At 34.8% G+C, this 25895-nt stretch overlaps 1 protein-coding gene across 3 annotated transcripts in view; it reads right to left on the reverse strand.

The window, feature by feature from the left end:
• Positions 1 to 25895, reverse strand: part of Schip1 (Schwannomin interacting protein 1) — a 65409-nt gene that overhangs the window by 8655 nt on the left and 30859 nt on the right. For 2 of the 3 annotated variants that reach the window (XM_076136313.1, XM_076136312.1), the window contains exons 2-10: positions 9822 to 10215; positions 9214 to 9374; positions 7973 to 9027; positions 7485 to 7603; positions 5583 to 5680; positions 3507 to 3633; positions 2731 to 2934; positions 1715 to 1890; positions 786 to 926 (exon numbers count right to left, since the gene is read on the reverse strand). In XM_076136313.1, coding sequence (XP_075992428.1) covers positions 786 to 926; positions 1715 to 1890; positions 2731 to 2934; positions 3507 to 3633; positions 5583 to 5680; positions 7485 to 7603; positions 7973 to 9027; positions 9214 to 9374; positions 9822 to 10209 — 2469 coding nt within the window. In that variant the 5' untranslated portion in view covers positions 10210 to 10215. The remainder of the gene's footprint in view (positions 1 to 785; positions 927 to 1714; positions 1891 to 2730; positions 2935 to 3506; positions 3634 to 5582; positions 5681 to 7484; positions 7604 to 7972; positions 9028 to 9213; positions 9375 to 9821; positions 10216 to 25895) is intronic. The other variant, XM_076136314.1, reaches the window with a different exon arrangement.

Raw genomic sequence — 25895 nt, forward strand, 5'->3', positions numbered from 1 at the left:
CCAGATCCCCGGTGTGAAATACCAAATAAGTACGTGGTGAATTCAATATACGGTTGCACAGCACTTTTTACTGCGTTTTTGGCTTTAGCGCAGTTATTTGGTGCCAAGAAGTAAACAACTATCAATTCAAATGTCAGAGGTAAACAGACCGTATGAATCATTCCTGCAATAAGGCAATGCGCTCAAAATATTAGGTGTGGGAGCTAAGCCATTGTTATTGATCGCGGAATGTAATTTCATAACTTAGATGAACTCGGGTATTGCCACATTATCAAGTCAAGGCGACTTAAAAAAACTGTTTACTTCAATTCTTTACACTAATTATTGTACCTAAAATTTTACAGTTATGCGAGGAACGCATGTTTTCTACTGAACATAGATTCCTTAGAGTCTATTTGTTATACAAAATTTTTGAATCATGTGTCGTAACGAGTAATCTCTGGGTATTCCAGTCCAGTCGGATTTCACCGTCTCGGAGAATCCCGATTTTGCAATCAAGGCGGAATGGTACTAAAACATTATTTTTAATCCAGGTTCCGGTTAGTGTTAGATGTTAGGGTTACCAATATAACAGAGAGGCATCCACAGCCAATTTACACCTAATGCTATAACACCTATGTCTATATTAAAATCAGCCTCCTTTCGGCTATGCCACGCGACCTCTTTCTATATCATTGTCCGCAAGCCTATCTTTAATTGAATGAAGCTATTACTCGTATATGAAAGTGTCGTAACTGTTAGACTACTCTAACTGGTGCAATACTAAGGTGTAAGGTGATATGTACCTGCAACTGTGCAATGTTCATGTCGGTGAGCAGTTGACGCGACACGCGGCGGCGGTCGGGCGCGAGGGGCGCGTTGGCTTTCTCCATGCTGCGCTGCAGCATCTCCGTCACTGGCGACACCGCCCTACTGCGGCGCTCGCGCTAGTATACAAACGTAATGTTATTATCACACATACGTACATACTATGACAAAAGTCATTGGACATAATAATACTTAGTAAGAATTTTAATATACTGTATAAAAAATGAGTATAAAAAGTATAAAGGTTGATTAAGATTGCAATTCACTATCACAACAACACAACTATCGCTGATTTTTTAAATAAAATTCAGGGATCACATTAATAGAAGAGTTTTTATTTGTGCCATCACCTCTGTCGCCGACTGTACATTCTACTTCGCATTGTTTACAAAACTATGATTCGTAAACCATGCAAATTAAATCGGAATTACAAAAATGTAATTGCATTATAACATTGGTATCTAATCAGCGCAACTCAACACATCATGTTTTATACGCAAAAAGTAAAAAATGTAACCAGATTGATTTGATGCAATCCATACACATACGAGATAAAAAAAACATAAAGTGAAAACAGTAAATGGCCTGGCTGTAGAGAATTGAAAAAATAATCTATACTAATATTTAAAAGCTTAAGGGTTTGTTTGTTTGTTTGAACGCGCTAATTTCAGGAACTACTGGTGCGAATTGAAGAATTACTTTACTGTTGGATAGCTTATTAATTGAGGAAGGCTAGGCTTGTCATCACGCTACGACCAATAGGTGCAGAGTACCAGGGAAAAATGTTACAAAAACTGGGAAAATTATGAACTATTCTCTCTTATGTGAGGCAAGCGAAATTGCGCGGATCATATAATAGTCAATAAATACTATAAAAATAAACACTTAAGTTATCCGTGTTACTCACCTCCATTTGTATACGAGCCATTTCCTTAGCCTGTGCCAGTGCAATCCTGGCCTCAGTCTGTAAGGTGGCTTGTAGAACATAGAAGTCAGATTCCTTTATTTCAATGTGTCCCAAAGAATGTGACGATCTTGATTTTGTCGTCTTTAACGTTAACGAAGACGGACGCAGTTTTGCCCCTAAAAAGTATAGATAATAAACTACTGTTTACATCCTTTAAATGGTAGTTTCATACTTTTTTGTAATAATACTACCAAAAACTCTGACGTTAACAAAGAAGGATGCAATTTTGCAACAAAATGCATAGCTAATAAATAAATAAGTGGTTCACAAACTTTTCGTAATTGCTTCCTTCAATTTTTTTTTGCAATATTTCTAGACATTTTGACTTAAACATTTTGGAAACAGGTAACATAAGGAATTGAGGAAGATGGACCCTTTTTAAGAAACTAGATCCTCTATATTTTCCCCATTGTATTATAGTCAACAACATTTTTGGAAAATGCAATATGTTTGTACTATTATATCTTATGTAGCAAGGAAAATTCAGTTTAATTTTCAATACCATCTGTTCTGTTGCTTGCTTAATGTCAATACAAAAAATATATTGCACAAGGTCATGAAAAAAGTCAGACACTAAAAACTATTAGGAAGCCATTAATTATGTACTTAACAGGGTGTTATAAAAAGTACTTTGTTTCTTCAGTCAGTTTAGTTTTTACAAAACTTTTTAATGTTAGGTGTTTGTTTCAAAAGGAGAATACTATACATAAGTTGCACTAAATGTGTTACGAAAGTACACTTATTACTTCCTGAAATGTTCAATTAATAAAGGGCATTACAATAAATAATTAGTTAACCCATTACCCAACATAATGATACCAACACCACACACTACTATACATTAACGCGAAATACAAACAACAATGAATTTTGGAACCGCAAAAGAGAAACCCTTTAGTACCATTAATCAATTTCCCACACCAAATGACAGTAAACAATAGACAGGATGTACTTACCACTCTGTACGGTGCTTATTTTGTCATGTTTTGTGATGTTTACTGATAGAGGCCTCGTCTGATACGGGTGATTGTAGTTAGACTTGCTAAAAATGCTTGAACGTGATAAACTTTTTGCGTTATTGTAATTTTTTTCTAATTCTGATGCTTGAGATTCATTGTCAGAGGCTGTTTCGTTCATGAAACATATTTGTAGGTTCATCCCTGTACCGCACACCACAACACATTTAATATGAGAACATCACAAAATGGTTATGAGACACAGTACATTGATACAATCTGTATTAAGAAGCTCCTTTATTTAGTAAACAAAAATATCTTCTTTAGAGTAAAATACAGATTGTACCATTGTCATAAATGTAATGTACTTATATTAAATCCCAAAGCTTTACAAAAGAAAATGTACAACTCAACAGTTAGTCACATACCCAATAGCCCAAATTATATATATTTACACAAAATAGTAAGTCTTTAATCTATATACCTAGCTATAATGTATCTATCTCTACGATAGAATCGATTTATAATCCATATCAAAGGCTTTCAAACACATTTTAAATTCCTCATCACTTAGGAAAACCCAAGCTAAGAATAAAATACCTCAGAAATACATTGAAACAAAGTAGTAACCCATTAAGTAATAGCACTGATAGCTAATTAGTGTTGTATAAACATAACACAAATAGCTGTAATGATTGTTTACATGACTTAATCTATGTTAGCTATTTCATAACCATCCCACATAATATAGGTAATGAGCATCTACTAATACATACCACTTTGTAGTCTTGAATGTAGACTAGGTTTCTTTCCCGGTCTGTCTGTGTGCCCCATACTATAGTATTCTTCTGCGTCAGCACCCATTGCCAGACGTCTCCTGATTTCTTCCCTGTCATTGCGTTTCTGCAGATATAAACAAAGTTTTATATAATAACAGTTGTGTTATTTTACAGAACTAAATAATAAGATATTTAAAGTTCTACCTTCAAGGATTGATCCTTGAAGATTGAACTTACACATATCTTTTGTTTTGATGAAGTAAATAATTCACAGTCTTACGTTCTTGTCATACGGCTCGGTAACGCTAACAATTCGTGTGAATTTTTCTAAAATGTTAGGGTTATTATCAGCTAGATTTGGCCATGCAATTTCTGTCAAAGCGCATTCAGCTGAACCAATAGCTCGAGGACTTAAAACACTATCGTCACAATTCTCTGGAGCAATATTGATATTATTAACACTATCACTTTTAAGAAACTTCGCCTTGAGCAGATGCAAACTTCTTTTGAATCCAGATTTTTCTATTGTTACAACATCTGGGTTCACGCTATCGCGAATTTCGTCTGAAGGTTTGCTAAATTTCCTTCGAATATTCGTAACTATATTTTCAAACATATTTAAAACTAATCAGTCTTCTTTAATTTGGCAATAATATGGCACGGTTGGTTTTTTGTACAAAGTTAACTGTAAAACGTATGAAGTAAACAAAAAATATGGATGGATGTCCTGTCATTTTGACATTTAGGGCAAGGTCAAGATGTGTTCCATTTAATTCTTACCCTAAATATTATGCGTTCGTAGATAAATGAAAAAAAAACTTACGAGGCAACAAACGTTGTCCACAGATTCGTGGTTATCATATGTAATTGTGTATAAATCCAACAAAAAACGTGTATCCTTTTTATAATGTCTTTGTTCTGTATTGACAAAATATGGCATTGACGCCATCACTTCGGTAGATGATTGAATTTAAATGATTAAAACACTTGCAGCGTAAGCACTACCCGCACAACAAACGATTGAGCCGATATTTAGCACGACACTGGCAGCTTGCTGCGCCGCTGAATCACCTTAGAAAGCTGAACGTACTACCTATTGATAATTAACTGTTACACATGGCTGCGGCAGACGTGGATCAAACGTGAATGTGCGGTTACCGTTAACTTCACAGCGCGGAATTCAAATGAATGGTTATGTTCATCGGTTATAATAATGTACAGACCTACGTTGAGATTGTCTATCAAATAAATATTAATTGTATATTTATATCTATTGTCTGGCGCAAGGTACTCTATGACGCTGCCTGACGTTGGTGTTTGAGACTTTGGAGAATTGCTAATTGTTTTAACATTCGATAGTTTATCTGATAGAATATTGACAGATATTTCACAGGTTTACTGTCACTTTATCTATTAGATAGGTTATCTTACACTTATCCATAAAATGTGAAACTGTTCCCCTGAATGGCAAGTGTGAGGTAATCAATTCGTCGTTGAAGCAAAAAACGGGTAAATTATTAGTTACTGACTGTTACCATAACAATCGAACTATATGATACTATGATATCGATTATCGGAAGAATGGACGTCCATAAATAATATTAATATAGGTACTAACGTGTAGATCAATGGCCACATTAATCGTCCATATATCTACTACCTACTTTCGCTTATAATTGGCTTTTCTAATATAATTTAACTCGCATACTTAATTTTGTTAGTAAGTACTCGTCAAATTTAGTTGTTCGACCGTGGTATTTGATTTGTCTCGTATAGTAACGACAATAATTATAGTAGGTAGTTACTAACTTAGTATCAAAATGTATGCACTAACTAACTGGCTGCGGTAGAGGCTTTTTATCTTATACATTTCTTTGTAAACGGCCCCTTATACAGTTTGTGAAAATGCGTCAGATAACCAATCTGTAAGATAAAGTGACAGTAAACATGAAATCCGCTGCCAAATTTCATGTGACTTAGCTATCTAATATTGATCCAAAAGTGGTGAAACGGGGCCTTAATATTGTTTTTTTTAAAAAACGCTCTGTAATAATGGTGTTACATTCAACTTACCCGCCTCTCAGCTTCTTTTGCTGCTTTCAAATGATTTTCAATTGCATCCAAGTCTAATTTAGGTAGAGCTGTTTCTATGTTGTAAACATCGAAACTCCCTGAAAAATGCAAAAATATACATCACGTTAATTTGTATGCCATCAAAAACATTCTATAAAAACCTCAAGTCTCGCCGTAAAAAGTGGTGAGATCTATATAATACCAAGTCGATTAATCTATTTAGTCTCTACTTAAAGGACCTTCTGTCTTAAGTTATTACGTATGTTATTATCATGCCAATTTTTAAAAAAATACCTTTAAAACAAATAGACCGACCTGGCCATCGCATGATTTAATTATTAGTATGTATCACACTACACAACACTACGAGAAGTTAATGCTCCTGAAATGTTAATGGCGAATTTGTGTTTTCTTGCGATGACCAAGTCGATCTATTTGTTTTAAAGGTATTTTTTTTTAAATTGGCGTGATAATAACATACGTAATAACTTAAGACAGAAGGTCCTTTAAGTAGAGACTAAATAGATTAATCGACTTGGTATTATATAGATCTCACCACTTTTTACGGCGAGACTTGAGGTTTTTATAGAATGTTTTTGATGGCATCTCACTTCTTTTTGTAGAGCGAACATAAGTCCAATTTGTATGGAAAGACGTTTTTTTTTCATAATTCAACATATTTTCCTATGGGAATGTTGTTCAGTTTCATGGGCTACACACCCTTACCCACCCTATACCCCCTCCCGTTACGCCTCATATAGTAGGTACCTATTTACACCTATTTATTTTATTTTCTACAGTAATAATAATTCATTAACTGCAAATGTAACCTTGTAATCTTATACATTTATATGGGATTACAAAGTTATTGTTGCAGTTGGTGTATTTAGAAAACTGGACCGAAATTAGAAAATATTAAATTTTTCCCATGATTAAGACACTAAACCCTATTTGTATCCTAAATTTTAAGCTTCTAAGTCTGCTAGAAGTACCTTAGACTTTTGATGATCGGTGAGTCAGTGAGTCAGTGAATCAGTGAGTGACAAAATTCAAAATTTTAACAAGTTGTCATTCTTAAACTACTGGTTCAAATTGACTGAAATTTTAAATATACCGTGTTTATACAATTACTAATTAGTTGCTGAAAATCCAGGCTTCTTGTTTTATTCACAACGAAATTATAGGGGTGTCAAAAATAGCCCGAATTGCTTCGAGAAAAGGATGTTACGGCCGTGCCGCTTTTTTTTGCTCGACTTGCGGGGGCACTTCCGTGCCCCCAGATAACTCTAGAAACGTAACTCTATAAAGACAATCATTGATATATTATACAAGCAATTAAAATAACTACTTAGTAATCTTTTTGTGACTTTGTCGTCGAAATCTGAAGTTCGAATTGACTATTTGGATTACGCATCATTTGAGTATTGTACCAAGGCTCAGAGTTGTATGTTACTCAATAGTATGATGTGTAGAAAACGTGTCCTACTTTGCGTTTATAGAGATGGGTGAGAGTTGCTTAGATATAAAGGCAAAGCAACTAACAATCAAAATTAAGTTATGAACTGTAATACGTTTCAGAATGCTTTTAGATCGGTGGTAGGTACTTACTACCTACATTACCCTATATCAATACATATATAGGCTTTAATAAGAAGACTAGTAGCTCTCACACATACATACACCAATCTAATAAGCTCTAGTACGTAGGTAACTACCATTCACTCCTATTTACTCTAGTAATCAACAACAAAATTAAGAAGATCAAAATCTTTATTTTATTCAGTTTGATTTATAAGACACCATAAAAATACGGTGTCGAGGGAAACGTTTATCTAAACGACCATCATCTTATCTAAGAAACAAGTAAAAGTAAAAACAAATTAAGTAAAATAATTAACTTACCCAAATCCAAATCTTTTGCGTTATCATTTTTACGGACGGATGTTTTATTTTGAGCACTGCGGTAAGAGTTTTTACTTGGAGATATTTCTTTTTGTTTGTTTCTTGTTGTCTTGGAATCACTGAAGTATGAAAACATTTCTATTAAGTAATCGTAGATTACCTATGTATACAAGCAATTGGATAATTGCAATTTATAATACTATTATGTACCACGCCTCATTTGCGTATGAGTTCACTTACAACACATACTAACAAAATGAAGTGAACATAAGGAAGTTTGGATATCTTACGCGTTCAGTCCCTACATAATTTGCCTGCGTAATACAAAATGCGTCAAGTCTATTTTAAACATTATTACCTATCCGGCGTACCTATACGTATGCGTTAACGAATTTCTAGTTGTAAAGTAAATTATAATTATTTGAATAACCGTGTACCTAAGTGTGCCAAGTTAGATAATTAGGTATCCAAAAAACAAAGCAACTTACTTTTGAGGATTCGCGGAATAATTTTTACCACTAATATAATTATCATTACGTTTGCTGGTTTTAACAGCATCAGGCTTATCTTGACTGTGACTGTTACTTAAACTATAAACTTTAGAAGCATTTGCTATTTCATTTGAATTTCCATCTATTATAATCGAATCTCGTTTGCATTCCGCCCACAGCCTATCACGTTCTCGCATTTCGTCTAATTTTGGAATAATTTTTCGCAATTCAGTGCTCAGCTGTTTAATCGTGTTCTCGACATTGAGACTCAACTTTTCCGTGTCGTATTCATTAATATTTATCTCGTCCTTCCCGTCTGAAAGGAAAGCATCTGTTATCTTACCATCGGTGTTATTGTCTATTAGTAAAAACGTAGGCCTACTTAGACTCATTTCTGTTCGAGTATTTTTCTCATTTTCTTTATTTATTTTATTAATTTCTTGATCCACTTGCTGTTCTTCCGTCAGATTTTCTTTCAGTTCCTCGTTTTCATCAGCACCATCACTTTGCGTTTCCACTAATTTCTTAATAACATGATTCACAACGTCACTTATATTATTTATTGTATTCTCAATAGGTTTCGCGAACGTGTCTTTTATATCTTTGCGTAATTCTTCTAAATCGTCTTGAATATTGATATTGTAATTCAATAACTGTTTAATTTCGTCTTCAATTTCTTTATTAAAGTCACCAATGATATCCTTAGTGTGAAAGTTATTTTCTATATCGGCGTCTGTACAGTTGATGTCATAGTGGAACGAGTCTTCATTGTTATTATTATTTTTAGACACGGTTTTTATAAGATCCGGTATATCATTTTGTATTTGACTATCTACAATTTTTGTTTGAGAGTACGATTTGTTTCGCGGCGACAACAGTGATGATTTTATTAATTCCTTTTTTACCGTGTTATTGTTATTGATATTCTTATATTCAGTTCCATTCTGATTAGGTTCAGGTTCGTAAGCTAAATCTGTAATTTCTACATCCACGTCATCATCAGTCATTTCATTTTCTGAATGATAGAAATTTTCAATATTTGATGAATAATCCTGAAAACAGAAAACATACCAATATGCTTAATTTTAAACACTTACTGACACCGAGCCTGTAAATAAAAATAACCGGCTCGTTTCCTAACCCAGTACTGTTTTGTAACAAGTGGGGCTTCTTTTGTGTCACTGTAATGAGGAAAGTTTAAACACTTCCAAGGTTTCTTTTTGTAAGTGAAACTTTACCTGTAATGTGTGCGCTAAATGCTGGAAGCCGGGATAATTTGGATTTACAATTCCCCTCGGCACAGGATGAATGCCGTTTTCAGACATTTCATCTGTATCAGAATGCTCAAATGCTCTTTCCTCGTCGATAGGTGTCGTGTCGGCATATACATTAGTAGTACCTGAAATCAAGAGTTATTGTGTCTGAACGAGTTGTAGGTCCAGTTATTTTAACTGGGCAGCCGTTGGATAGAATAGAACTGACTGGTATAAACGAAACGAGGATTTAACCCTGTGCTAAAGAAAATCTGAGGATAATGGTAATAAATGTCTTAACCTAAGTGATAGGAAGGTATGTGAATCCGTGAACGTTGTAAATAATATATTTTACTGCCATTGGATACTAGAAACTTCGCTTACATAATCGTATAACACAAATAAACAAGGTGCATAATGAAACAGGAAAACTTGGGTAGCTCAAAACAACTGCTTAACGCAAACTGGCACTGATAAGACTTATACGTCAATTAATTATCCTTGAATAATATTTATGGTACGCTTATGAACCACGCGTACATGCGTGGTTAATTAACAGTGTATTAAAAATGTAGAGACAAATATGAAGTTACCTATAAAGTTCTCACACGAAGCATGGACAGTTTCAGTGGTTCCCTCCAGATTGTCTTTCTCAGGGTTATCGCACGATCGTACGGTATTTACGTTCCTAGAGTTGATCCGGTATTGTCTGTTGCATACCAGCTCTGTGCCCAATATTGACGGATCAGTCTCACCGACAATTTCTGTCCCCGTCGTGTAATTCTCCAACGTCCCGGAATTCCTTCTAGAGTTATAAATAGTGTTACAATTCGTCACTTGCGTGTAATCAGTTGTGTTATCAGCTATATTAGACTCCGTATTGTTAGAATTTAGCCAGCTCCTGTTATCAGGATTTCTGCGCGATATTACGTCCTGTCGGTTGTACACGGCGACGTTACCGTTCTCTGTTTTGATCCTCATGATTACCTGTGAAAAACAATGTTCATTATCTAACAGCTTTTTTATAGTTAAAAGAAAGGTCTTTATTCTGAGCCTCATGAATATTAATTTTATTTTACGGTAAATAAATTCACAAAATAATTATCGCTGTACAAAGTTAGCTACAAATAAACCATACATAACAACGTAAATACCCATTAGCGGTGGGACACGCATAATAAACTTTGTTCGCCTAACTACATTTACTTAGAAATAGGTTTACCATTTTCCTACAAAACACCTGAGGCAATGTACCTACATCTATTTGAAGCTTTCACGCGAAATAAAATATGATTGGCTGTTTTTTTTTTGTAAAACATATCACGGAGGGGTGTCTAGATAAAGCCTTTAAGGTTATATTATAATCATTGAATTTTATGTCCTAAATCCATATAAGGCGATATTGCGGATCAGTACCGGATATTGTAAGCGGGTGCCTTCTCGTCCTTCCGGCAAGGATGCGAGGGCGAGAGGGGGGGAGGCAGAGCACGGCGTGTCTCGAAGTTCGACCCCATCCCCGCACGCACCCACTTAATAAACCGACCGACCTCACCCGTATTTACTAAAGATAACATTACTAAAAAAGCCACAGAGCACACAGTTTTCTTACATTTCCCACGCGCTTTTAAATAACAAGAAAACAGTCGAGTCCTTTACGCAACCCGTCGAGGAAAAACTACATATAAAATTCATGGATATGCTAATTTTGCAATATTAAAGGAAGTAGGTATATCGAATAAGTATAGGGTTGCCCAATGATGTAGCTACAATATTATGTATATAGATAAAGGATACGATTCTTGACGCGATAAACAATAAAATCACTTTTATGTTCACTCATGCTTTATTAAATCAATAAGTCTTAGTCCTATTCAAACCCTCCTAGGTTTAAAATGCTAGTTTATCGAAGATAATCCTTACGAATGCTTTTTAATTTTGTGATGCTGTACGATTTGAGTAACTACTTTTTAATCGTGGATATATTTTTAAGATATAGCTAGATATGGTGTTAACTTACATTTACACACTTGGAAAGTATGTATCAATACATATATTCTTATTAATAGGACGTAAATAATTGATTAAGTACGATTTATTAATTGGCGGAGATTTAGTATAATTAGGGAAAAATTGTTTATTATTAAGTTTACCTATCTCACCTTTAATAAATACCTACTGAAATTTAAACCAATAAATGTACCTAAGCTTGAATAACTTATAATTCAGAGCTTTCATATTTACGCAGAACCTAATCCGATATCAAATAAATTATAATTTTAATATAACCGAACTTCATTGCAAATTTATTTAAATTTAATTTACGAAACCTTCAAAGTATGCATTAAATAAAATTTATCGAGACACTATCGTGCTGCTCATTGGTTCTGAAAGAAAACTTGGAATTTTAGTGCCTCTTTCAACGAACTCCATAGATAAGTAAGAGATTTAATTAAATTTAACTTCGCCACCAACTCGTGGTATCTAATGGCACTTACGAATTTCACAGAGAGATATAAACACGATCTTATTTTCCTTAACGGCCTCCTAATCTCGCCTTCCCATTCCATTCCGACTAAAAACAATGAAATCGAATGTTCAGATTAGTTTTACAAGGAACATATTACATTTAATGACAGACATAGACGATACAATGTGTGTTAACATAGTTTATTAATTCGTTACAATTACGTATATAGTTATAGCGTACATTACGATAGCATTGTTTGAATATAGTCGTGAAATTCAGTTGTAGCGACCATTCAATCATTTATCGACAATAGACTATAGTCGATTGACGACGAGGATTGTAAACTATTATAGAATATTGTGCCGAGTAGCTCAGACGTACAGGCGATGGCTGGATGCCAGGAAATTGATTTCCTGCGTACTACCGGAAACTAATCTCATTAAGGAGAAAACTTCAGGCCCTTCGAACTAATTGTTTACACTTCAAATTACGTGGATAAAAGACGAAATGAAGCGCATTTTTGTCGCTCGAACGGGAGTAGAATGGCTTTTGTGTTCCCTAACAATCTCGTTAAGATGCCTAAATAAAGCGATTCAGCTTTATAATTGTTAATTTCTGTGCTGTTACGATCTTTGTTTAGGATAATTCAGCGCAGACGGAGCCGCTTGTCCCGCATCTCCCGGTACAATGTATATTTACAATTAACTAAGTAGCCACATTCACTCATGTTATTAGGGTAAAGTGCCGCAACTGTGTTGTTTTAAATCTACTTAACCAGCGTCGAATGATAAATAAAATACAAGCTATTTTGATCTGATTATGTACACGCTACAATAACTTGGTCTTGCCATAAAGTTAGTAATACTTAGCTTATATAAGAGATTATAGTTAATTAAATACAAGTATTGCTTTGCACGAAAGCTTAATGTTTAATAATAAATTTTATCACAATTATTATAATCAAATTAATACCACAACAAAAGTGATTACAATTACAAATAATACCGACTGCCAAATCAGCGCTTATTATAGTAGGTACTGTTGCTGAAAATCTATCCATATTTACAATTAAATAGTTCGTTGTGCCTCGCTTTTGCTAACGGAATTCGTTTAACTAAAATCACAGCACCTTGAAGCTTTAACTGCTTTAGCAAGGAAGGTGAAAACTTCTGTTCACTCCACTGCCACAAACTTATACAAAAAGGGCCCAGACGTTAAGATAACGCTGACTGCTGAGAAGCAGGAAACTTTGTCAAGAATCATTTACATTTCTATACAAAGGTTGAGAGTTTACCTCCTAAGGTAAGGGACTCCTTGTTATGTCCAAGTTTCCTTAGAATAAATGACATACGCCTAAACGGAAACAAAAAGCAAAACACAAGGCCGACGTAAACCCAATGGGTCGAATCGCTTGCTATCTACAAAAATAATCTATTATTCAAACGACCTTTCTCACGAGCAGTCTTTAAATTGAAGGTAATTCATTTACCTAATCTGTAAAGCTATTAGACTAGAAAGTGTTTACTCATTTCGTTTCGTTATCAAATAGGCGGTTCGAGGTATTTAATGAAACATCAACATGATTTTATTAAAACACCGTGATTCAGCGCTTTTAATATCAAGCAATTTCGTGTTTACTTCAATTATTCAGGATTTTAAGAACATTCACACACAGAAAACGCTTATTTTACTATTTTTAACGCTAGAACAAGTAACGGGGATCACAGTTTCTAATGACACATAATTAGTCCTTTCACTACAGCCCACGACTGCATGACTACGCATTCGACACACAATAACAGAGTTTTTATAGACCCAACAACAAGCAGATAACAATCCATTGAAAAAGCCTTCTTCAATACTGAAATACCGTATGATTTTGTATGGAGCTGGAAGGGGAATGAAGGTATTTCATTTTGTTTATTATTGACGCGTAAACTGTGCGTTTAGACCCTAATACACTCTCGGGGATGCGAATACCTCAGAGCGTGAACATTATTTGGTGTTATTAGAATGTATGGGACGAGATAGTGACACATATGCGTTGTGGACTATCGATTCTCACGGTTTCGCCTCGCACTGGCGTGAGGAGGCAACGCCGCATCTAATATTTATAGCGCGGCGTTACAACGTGCGAGCGGTCGCAGTCCCGCTGCCTGAACCCGACCGTCATCAATTGCTGCGAGCATCAAGGACCAAAATAAATAAAATTACATAGCCATATTTTCGACTCCGGACTTCATACATCACGGAACGGGGCAAGTTTATTTCACAAAAGGTCCCTTTCGCCTATTCTAGACGAGTTACGCCTCGAATTCAAACTTCAAACCTAATAACGCTTATTGTAGCTATTATAGCCTTAAACTTAAGTCTCCATTCAGAATTCGGGAGTGAGCCAATTGCCACGAGAAACAGTCCCTCGAGGATGGTAACGAAAATTATTTTCTGCTCAATGGGCCATTTTAAAAAAATATTCAATATAAAAGTCCATGTCGAATGAAAGATAAATATGGGTGTAAAATGTCAGTTGCGGTTTTCCCAGAATAAATTGGCTCAAATGTTTGGGTTATAGGTAGGCAGTTAACCCTCGGGGATTGTTCATATCTAATGTGAAATCAAGGCGCCAAAATTTAATTACTTTTCACCTCTCCACATATTTTAAAATGTGGCAGGCCGAGGCTTAATGTATTTCAGTGTAACCGTTTGTGGAGGAAATATTGTTGGCTAAATGTAAACAGTCCCTGGTGATAATTTGTGACCGCACCCTAGCACCCAACAAGCTGTGGCCGTTTTAAACTATGTAAGTAATGTATTACATTCATAGAGCAGTTCAAATAGATTAAACTATTTGTTTCTAATTTTGTCACCATATCGTTGCATAAATAGCACTGGATTAAACAGCATTGGTGGATGGATTATGGTTGACTAAAGGGAAAAAGTTTCGGAATCAACTATAAGAAACAAAAAAATGTGGCATAAAGCAAGTGTGGCACATGGAAAGCTTTCATTGTATGTGAGTCTATTCTGCCGCCTGAATTCTGTATATTAAGTTAAGTAAGCTACGTTTTGTGTGAGTCGTATCGGCTGAACTCTGGTACGTGGCGTGACCCGGCGCGCCCTCAGCCTTCGCCCTACGCGCTAATGGGCCACGAAATGATGGATAGCACAAGTACCGCACGACACAATCGCGGTCTGACACCCAAGGGCCCTTATTTATGGACTGGACGGCTAAATAAATATTAATTATTATTTAAATTGAATGCGACACTACGTTTTCCGGAAGGGTTGTACAAAATATTACTGCGGAATCCTAAACGCTTATTAATATAAAAAGTGGTTCAGTGACGTCACCGACTGGCAACAGTTAAGTAAATTATATTATCCTACAGAGTTTAGGATTTTCAGAGAAAAAAGATTGCGGGGAAATGAAGATGATAATCAATCAAATTACTACCACTTTTTGCTATCGACAATAATTTGTTGTTTATAGATTTTCTAAACGGCATGTTCATTTTATCGTTGACAATGCCTAAACTTTCAGTTGGCCTGAAACGACCCTCGGGACGTAATCGAAGTTGACCGAAATTAGTTTAACATCTTCATTGGTATCAAGTATCAATTGATATTACCGTTCAACCAATATTGATAATGCCTTCTTTGGTCAATATTTCGTTGAAACGAATTCTTTGGTACAATAATTCTAACCAAAAAACCGAATTTAACGCAAAATCGTAAACATCATACGAAGCTACGTAATTTTTAGGATTTGACAAAAACTACTCGTGATTTTTTTTCCATAAAAGGAGGGAACAGGTTTTAAATACAAAAGATCATTAAAATCGGTTCACCCCGCAAAAATTTATGAGGCAACACATATTAAAAAAAATACAGACGCCTTGAGAACCTCCTCCTTTGAAGTCGGTTAAAAAGAAACATCGATACATTTTAAAGGTCAGTGACAGTTTATAGAGTTTTGTTTTCAGACTTGAAATCTAATGAAGCGTAGAGAAATCGTTACAGTTGAATGCGGATTGACACGATCTATCCATTAGGCATGTAAATGTTCGACAAACAGGTGCTATTGAACTGATTGTATGTGTACTTTGTGTGGGCTTATTTAGTTAAGACACATCTCGGATCACAAGTCATGGAAGTGTAAAGCCTAATCTATTAAGTACAAAATAGTATCTTTACTTTTCATCTTCCACGAAACCAGTAGCGCAATTCTTTACCACTATCAAAATCGAAAAAACAAAATGAAAATCAGATTAGCGCCTCTAGCGAAAGCCGTAGTAACTATTTTTGCTGTAAGTACATTTTAAGTGTCAAAAACTCGATATTTGAAAGTACCAACTGCGGAGAATTGCAGCCCAATATACAGATATCATAATGGATAACAAAGTTAAAACTTTTAACTTAAAAAATCTGATATTTTTCGCCATTCATCTGCAAAAGAAGTGACGTAAGTGGCGACAAGAAAGATTGATGCGAGGCGACGAAAGCTTAATCGGAAACTCTGCCAACATGTCATACGTTCACTCATGCTCCAGTTGTTGCTTTATGTCCTACAACATGTTATTATAAACTTTGAACGTGCGCTTCCAGGAATAATCGAACGGTAAAGCCATTAGCTCACTCTGTCAATAGAGTAGCTGAGCTAAATTGTCCGGTTTATTGACTATCTATAGTGTTCCCTTGTCGTAACTAGTGACTGTGTGTATACGAAGATATGACCTTTTGACAGCTTACACTATACGTGTGAGTTTCTAACTAAAGTACCTACCTAAAATCAAGAAATATTTTGTGTGAACTGTAGCTCAATTCTCTATTACTATCGACTACCGACAACCGGCTAGCTATCGAAATTTGACATTTAGAATGTACTGCCAAAACGTTTCCTAGGACACCCGTCAGAGCCGCTGATTAGATTTTCATACAAAATTTCTCGATGACAGTTCGGTTTTCGGTAGTCGATAGTAGTAGAGAATCGAGCTACTGAGTGTAGTCTTTATAAAATAGCAACACAAAATAACAAATTCTGTGATGATATTTGAAATGCAGAGAACCGCAAAACAAAGGAACTACTGAGATCTTAATAACATAACCCTCGTCAGCATTTGCAATTCCAGTCTTGTTTATTTCTAGGAAGATGATTAGTAATAAAGAATTCAACCTTGCTCGGCAATGAAAATAAGGGGCGGAACTTACAATGGAATAAAATATTTTCTTTTCAAAATTAGGTAGTATAAAAGAATTTATGAGTTGTTTCTTATCTAATCATGCTCAACTGAGGGAGACGGCTATGATTGTCATGATATTGTTGGGTGATGAGATTACAATCTTTCCCGCGTACACACAAAGAGAGCTTGAGGTAATTCCCTTAATAGGTACCGCTCGGGAATCAGTGATTGTGAGTATCTAAGTGAAATTAAAAATGTAGATATCGTAAAAAAGATTTCCTGTATATACTTGTACGTTCTTTAATGTGAAAGGCAGGAAAGTGTTCTTAAGCGTACTTACATGTCGTAGTTGAGAGTAGAAAAAGTAAAAGTAGCTTGATGTGGTTTTGCCTTGTACTTTCGGATGTTTTAAAAATATTCTAGAGTTAATTTAATGTTGTGCTTTACACAGATTAACGCAGATATGACATATAATTTAGGGATACTAAGTTATTCGTGCATAAAAACCCGCACTGATATATGCACCAGAGAATGTCAATACTGAATGTTAAGTAAATTAAAATTAAAAATAAATATTCTCTGGTGCATGAAAATAAAAACTACAGAATATCCTCTCCAGCCTTTGAAATTCCAAGTGTCTCATAACAATTTAATATGAGTGTGTGCTTAATTGAAAGTAACGACAAATAAAACTGGTACTGTGAAACGCTGAACCGAGCATTGCACAATGGTTAGGATAAAAGCATTTACAACTCATTGTTTCTCACTTCATCCACTGTACTAATAACAAAGTTACTACGTACCCGTTTTCACATAGAACTTGTTATTTATAAACTTTTTGAACGTTAAAAAAAACATTGTCGCGCAGTTTGGAAAAGCAAGCGTCGCTTCTGTAACGAAACACAATATTTGCACAATGTACGGTGTTGTTGGCGTGGAGTCAACCTCTGTCTACTCTGTAAAGCTTCAGAGCTGTCTAGGCTAAAATCACGGCTACCTACAATATTCAGTGTTTATCATAGCGAATTTATCTGTCTAGAAAGTTCATTAGATTCTTATTACGATAGGTTTAATTTAACATTCAGTAAGTAGCGACGAATAATTCGTTGTAAATAAGGTAACTCAGTTGTGATTAAGATTTACATTTTAAAAGCGTGTTTATAATGCTAGCAATATTTTTATGAACAGTAATGGTTTATTTTCCAAAAGTCAACTAAGTGTTAAAGGGTCATGTAGCATGAGAGTCACTTCATATTAAAATTTTCATCTAATTAGGATAAACAAAATCGTAAACTAATGTGTCTAAATATCAGTGCTTTATTTATTTAGCCTCTTAATGTCCTAAATACAGGGCAAAGACCTCTAATATTTTTACACATTTCGACCCCGTCTGCCAGAAACTACGCCATTTTTTAAAAATAAAAATCGTCCAACTGAGGCTACAGCTAAGTTTCACTATCATTTTAATCCTTGGTGTCACGCTGTTCTAAAAATAATCTGTAAGTTGTCGTGTAAAAGTGTCTACTAGTGTCTAGTGTCGCGACTCTGAGCCAGACGCTTTCAAAGCCCGTCTACGAGACGCCAAGCACAGTTGCGTCTCGCCATACTCTCTATATAATATACCTATGTGATAAATGCACAGACGATAATAGGTAGACTCAGTGACAGCATAAAATTTGTTGTCTGTTTTATTTTGTTCGGAAGATTTATAGGATCTTTCCTTGCCTTTAGGTTTGTATGTAGTTTTTTATGTACTCGTTCACCCTTTAACAACTTTTGATAAAAAAGGAATCGAAATGGGATAATAGACTATCTTTTTTTGTAAAGTCCACTTATTAGGGCATCGTCTGATATACAAAGGATAAGAATGATTGAATTTCAAATATAAAAGCTCTGATAAAACCGAATGAATTTTTCGAAAACATTGAATGTAACCTTGATTAAAAAAATAAATAAAAATGATAGCGTCGCCTCAGTTCATTTTAATACGTAATGGCAAATTAAATTAATTCTACGTACAACAAATAGGGGCTTGCACGTTGCGATATCAAAGATAATTACAAAAATAAAGCCTGTAAAGGCTCATCTCATTTTAAGTTAATTGTCTCATAAATTGTCGTAGTACGACACCGTGTATAGACTGTATAGTGCGAATAATCTACTGCGAACACGCCGCCATTATATGCCGTAACTACTGCCTTTACAGTTACAAACTATTATTATTTTAATTAACGTTTTTTTAAACTATCGACCTATTACATTTTGACGGTGGGCGTGCGTCTCCTTTTAGAATAAAGGAGGATTGAGGTTGATGGTTGCTACGCTGAATAAAATGTAGCCACTCTACGGCTCAGAAAACTTTTGATAATCTTGAGATATAACTATCCTATAAATATTTAAAAAGATGTTTAATAAATGTATGGGTAGTTTGCGTTCATGTTTCCATAGTTATTGTCCCTACTAACCCATATCCTAGATTTCGTTAGATTACTAGCAAAAGGGTTAATCTATGTAGAGATATATAATTGTGACTTAAACCCTACGCGGTAACACTCTACTCTACTCTACTTTTATTCCACACACATCGTACATATCTTTATGAACATACACTTCTAAATCTGACCTAAGAAATCAATAAACCCATTATCTAGTAACTATCTGCGTCACGACTGTTAAAGTTATGACGCACTTAGTTTAAGCCTCCCATTATAAAATAAGCCTGTATAAATTATATTGTGGCCACGTTTTAACTTGTAACTATAAGTTTGCTCTGAAACGTGAAAATGGAACACGAAAGCAAAAGAGCAATGGTTCGTAAGCTATGTGAATACACAAATAATAGCTCTCCGTGCTAGTGCCAAGAGGATTACATGTGACAGCATCTGCTGAAATTCCGTAGATAAGTGCAAATCTCTGTGAGGGTAAATCCACACATGTACAAACATTTGCATATTTATTTGATAATCGGAGCAGGTCAAAACGATAACTCGATAATAGTACAGCAAAAAAGACTTAGCATAAATTGACATAACCTTTTTAGGCACAAAAGAATATCAAAATCTTCCAAAGTTATTATATTTTCTTTTGGCACCGATGCTGGAAAACATTGTGTTAATATTCCGAAAGAAGAGAATTCATTTTTTCTACAAAAGAATTAACGATTCTTTTTAAAATTAACCGCGTTTGCTAATTAAATAAAAAATATAGTTTGCGGAACTACGATTTCATTATGTGCTTTCCAAGTTTCTCTATATGAACGTTAGTAGTAGTATTTTCCTTTTCAAAGTTCTTGGTAGTGACATTTTAAGTTATCTTCAAGGATGCATATTTTTTTATGTTATGTTACGAATAAATAAATATCAATTGTAATTAGAATGAATGTAATTGATATTTTTCTGAAGTATTACTCTGTTTTCGAGGGATAAAGCAAAGACATGAATATTTATTTTCAAAGAGCATGGCCTTCCCCGTGTAAAGTTTGAGTTATTATGAAATTGTTTTACAGAAAAGTTTTTTAACGTTCGCCCATTCTTGGCATTGGACTTGAAACTCGTGATTTTACCTAAACCTGGGACCACCAAGGCTGGCAATGTTGCCAATTGTAGCATATTTACACCGACCTTGTGTGCAAGCACTTATATAGCGTATACAAGCAAAAATATGTTTACAGTGCCACATATTTCATTGTACTTATGTATTGAAATATCAATTGTGTTTGTATTTCATCCACAATTAATACAGGTGTTTGTAAAAAAAGTTTGAAGCTACAAAATAGTTGTGAATATAAAATTTTCAATGATAAAAATGCTATCGTAAATGTGACATTGTATAGAGGTATATAGTTTTTTTTCATAGCTTTTCACTATACGTGATATAAAAGTCACTATGGTACGTTAAGGCCAGAAGTTAATTTATCATAGCGGCCAAATGGCGCTGGGTGTAAAAACGAGGAAATACAAACAAAAATATTTATGTTATTTGTTTCTTGTGAAACGAAACCAGTGACCGACTTCTGAGAACAAAAGCAACCACAGTCCTCTTTATTGTCGTTTCAGCCAAAAGCAAGCTTTTGTTCAAAAGACACATAAAACTATTCTTGAACAAAAGCTTAATCAACAACTTCGAAGTTTTACTAGTTTAATCTCGAAATTAGGTACCATATATTTACAACTATAATAGTAATAAATGGTATTCGCAGCCTTAAGGCGATCTGCCCCCTTGCTCTGGTAAAATATTGGTTAGTTCCGCGATGTAAAAATACATACATATCCGCCAACTTTATGAACGCAGTGAAATAAATCACTTTGTAAATCTTTATTTTAATAGAATAATCTCACATTTAATAAATACAGCCCGCGGAGGCGTCAGGACGCTGCATTACCAAGTGAAATTCAAATTGAAATTCCGCAACTGTAGATGACACATAGCTTTAGAACACTTCGTAAATAATTGCTACATAGTATATACCTACGTAAGCACAATACATTCGCGTATGTACGAATTGTGCTTTTCCGTGTCGTACAAAGCGAGAATAGGTTTCGTGCCAAAAAGGGAGATGCACAACACAGCTATCTATTGAAAACGATTTTGCTGACAGACAAATTGCTCTGTTTTACGTTATGGATTTTTATTGTAACAAAAAATGTGTTATGTCGATGTAACTTTAGTACATAAAAATGCTTTTAAGGTTTAATCCAAAACACAGACAATTTACTATCTATTCTCGTTTTTACGTTACGTATTTAAAAATATAGTTATCCTGAACTTTATACAACGGTTTATAATATATAAATACAGATTCGACCATTCAATAGTCGGAACACAACCGAGTAACAGACATACATACATACATAAATACATACAGGTCAAACACAAGCCCTCGGGATTCGCCGCAGTCAGGTATAAAGTCTGTGCATTGTATAAAAGGTATTAGCTACCCGCGCTGCCATAAAAATATCTATGAATACGCGACGAACAGTACGAAGTCTGAAAAAGTGTAATAACTGGGGTAACCTGAGATTACCGATTTTCCGTATATAGGGTTGTGAAGGTCAGACAAAAGTATCTTCGTGAGATTCCGAAAGTATGTGGGAAAATAGTTTCTATACGATTGGATATTCTTCTATCCGTGTGATTAAATATTTTTATATGTGCTAAGGTTTCTATTCTAGGTCGAAAAAATATCTTTAGTAAGAACAAATAAGATCAGCACTTTACTTTTGGTTACTTCCATACTAATATTATAAATGCGAAAGTAGCTCTGTCTGTCTGTCTGTCTGTCTGTCTGTCTGTCTGTCTGTCTGCTACTCAATCACGCCTAAACTACTGAACCAATTTGCATGAAATTTGGTATGGAGATATTTTAATGCCCGAGAAAGGACATAGGCTACTTTTTACCCCGGGAAAATGACACATTTCCCGGGAAAATTCGAAGTCGCGAGTAATCAATATTATAATGACAATTGAATTAACAAAATTCCGTTGTCATGGCAACTGTTTAAATGGCGGTTATGCCCTAGCGCTTCGTTATATTAAGAGATATAAATAATTTTGAGAATATTTTTCGCGAAAAAAAATCATATTTTATATCATCACGCTACGACCAATAGGAGCAGAGTAACAGTAAAAAGTGTTACAAAAACGTGGAAAATTCTGACCCGTTCTCTCTTATGTGACGCAAGCGAAGTTGCGCGGGTCAGCTAGTTCTTAATAAATGTAATAAGTGACCGAAGTCGTGACAGGAAATGTGTTATTTGTTCTTTGTATCCTTCTCAACGTCATTATTTATTATGGTATCCAAGTATTCTTTTTGCGGGGCAATAAAAATGTCTCATTCAGTATAATATAATAACACCAACATAAATTGCACGCTTAAATGTGATCTTGCAACGCAAATCATATTTGAAGCTACACGTTTGCTGCTAAATTAAAACGTGCCGCTGGGAATTATACATTTCTGATTAGTTTGCATTCTCAATACAGCTCTGAAAGTCATGTAATATGCATGTTTGCGATATAATTTACCGAATATCGATATTGGCAGTCTCTAGGGTAACTGCGAATTGATCTAGTATGCGAATTTATTTTGGAGACGCTTTTTACGTCCTCTTTTGAGTATAAAAATGGACGAGGGTTAACCAAATATAGCCTAACTTTGAAAATATATTTTAAATTTTGTTTAAAATGAATGATTTTGGTCACATGATGCACTCATGAATTATTTAGGTCTCAACACTTGACCTGTGTTCTAGAGATAAGTAAGACGCCTGCTGCGACAAATGTAGGCCGTCCACAATTTCCAACGAAATAAAAATGCAAATGTGTTTATCATTTTCTTTGTGTGAAGAAACATTTTGTTTTTCTTCTACAAACTAGTTGAAACAGTCGTTAGCTTCGTGGTAATGTATATTTGTGGATATTATGAACTTTTTATTTGTTTCATTTAAGCTTTGTGATGTCAAAACACTATAATGTACTCTGCAACATTCACAGAAGACTTGTAATTTAGGTTAAAGTTTGTATAATATAATTATAAATTAATTTCATTTTAATAATCAAGATCACTAAGAATATAAATACAATATTGAAATAGGTTTTGTAACAAAGGCAATATCTTGCAATTTTCATAAAAGTAATATTTTTAGAATCATCGAGCAGCAAGTAATTGACGTATAACAAGCAATATATTTTTTTCAATAACCGTGAATAAGCTTGACTCCATTTTTTATCGAACAAAGCTCTTAACACCATCACTCCAAACACGATAATAGGTGTTAAGCCTCAAGCTCTTGCCCTAGTTTAATACCTTCGAAGGCTTTATTGTGGCTTACGAACTCACACCTTGCGATTATTGGGACCTACTTTTCAACTCTCTTTACGTATACAAAGTATTACAAGTATGGAATTGTGGATATTAATCATTTCAGTATTCGTTTGAAACCAAAGTTTCTTCACCGCCTAAAACGCGAGTTCTAGCGATTCAATCGCGACGACCCCGCTAATATCATAACTGTAAGTCAAAAATAATATCAGTCTATACTGTAGTTGTGAAAACTTTTAGCTTCGAAGAATAGAAGCTCCATCGACTATCTAAGTTTGTTAAGACTTATAATTGGATACAAAGAGAATGTATTGTGAGGCTGAATTACTATCGATTTTGTGTTATAAGCCAACGCTGCAACAGCACAATGGTATTGTGTATGACATTGTCGACGTAGCAACGTTTCGACTCCGTGACCTTAAAGAAAGGCTTATTTATTTCAACAGACACAGAAAGCACGCTATTCTGAGGCTTTTTCTTTTGGTAAAAAATGTCATTTTAAATATAAACTGGCTAGTTTACCACAGATAGCTAACGATTAGGTTAACGAATGATAATGGCTGCTTTTCTATAGGTTCAAACTAAATAGGTTAGTGATATCTATAGGCCCTTTGAAAGAATTAAGAGCTAGTAAATTATTGGATATTATTGGTTTAAGTTTTGTGGATTGTCAAATCAATAACTGTAAAGTTTTAAAGCATATGAGCCTGTAACCACTTTGCTTATTCGTCATTAAAATGTAGCCGGAGCCGTCTACTTAATTCCACAGTAATGTATTTCTATGTAAAGTAGTTAGATCGTGACGTGACTCATTACTATTAATTCGGAGAAGTAAATCTAGTGACACAAATCATACAGCCAGGTATAATCATGTGTACTTAATTCGGAGAAGTAAATCTAGTGACACAAATCATACAGCCAGGTATAATCATGTGTACTAATGAAATATGTATGTGGCGCAACGAGGTCACATAGGTCTACTGTAAACAGCGGATTGGAACTGTAATAACGTTAGCTAAGTATATTAATTAAATCGATGGGGTATATAGAATTGATTGCTGTTACTGGTGTAGGTATTCATATTACATGGGAATTTACATGATTACACATTTACCTTGGACTGCTTTACATTTTAGCGCAGGTTATTCTGGCCATGACTGGGATTGATTGACAAAATTATTATACAAAAGTTTAACATTAGTTAGGCATAGTTATAACATATATTCCGAGAAAAATATGATACTCGTCTGATAAAATGTTACAGGGATCCCCCGGCCAAATGTTGACTAAGTATCAAGTACTTAATCTGTTTGGACTATCACAAACATATGACACTGAACAAAATACACAACGGTAAAGCAGATTATTCTCGAAGCTAAACTAACTAGTCAGTGGTGTTCTCTATCTGGAATCCAGTTACTTCGCAGAACACAGACGTAATGTAATCTGCCACATCAGCTTACACTAAAAGCTATCTTCAAGATTTCTAGGAAAACACTGATATTGTTTATAAAACAGTAAACACTACACTAAGCTTGTAAAAAGACACAAATGTCTAAACAATGTTCTAAAGTTAAGACGTAACATAAGCCTACGAAACCTTATCGCCATCTACACAGTTGGCACTTTGTTGGGTTTATTTTCGAATATACTTTACAAGCAGCAAAATATACGTAATGCAGTTATAAACCTTTCTTTGTTCGTCAAAAAGGAACACCTTGTACTTGGAACATAAAATAACTTTATGTGACGTCAATACTTCATGTAATCACGAAGCTAATACGAATAAGTATGTAAACAGCGCTCGGGTAAGGCTTTTATTTTTTCCAGTCAGGCTATACAATGTTCGCTTCTAACGAAAGAAATATCGAGTGGCGTAATGTAAATAACGTTTCTCTATTACATTTGGAGCCGATGCCATTAATCGTTTGGCACGACTAGCAGCAAACTGCTAACCGAGATCTATAAATTGTTCTAAAAGGAATAACAAACACTAGGACAATATTTACATAATACAAATAAATGGTTACACTTTTATGTGACTATTAAAATCGTCTGCGATGTCTGTGTTGGGAGTCTGATGGAAATCGCCGACGTCGCGGCGCGCCGGACGTCGCGTCGGCTTAAAACGATGCCATGTGAGTAATTATGAAGTATCCGAATGCATAATATTTTACTGTATGATATAAAGTTATGGAGG

The sequence above is a fragment of the Anticarsia gemmatalis genome, chromosome 3 (assembly GCF_050436995.1).
Source record: "Anticarsia gemmatalis isolate Benzon Research Colony breed Stoneville strain chromosome 3, ilAntGemm2 primary, whole genome shotgun sequence".
Classification (NCBI taxonomy): Eukaryota; Metazoa; Arthropoda; class Insecta; order Lepidoptera; family Erebidae; genus Anticarsia; species Anticarsia gemmatalis.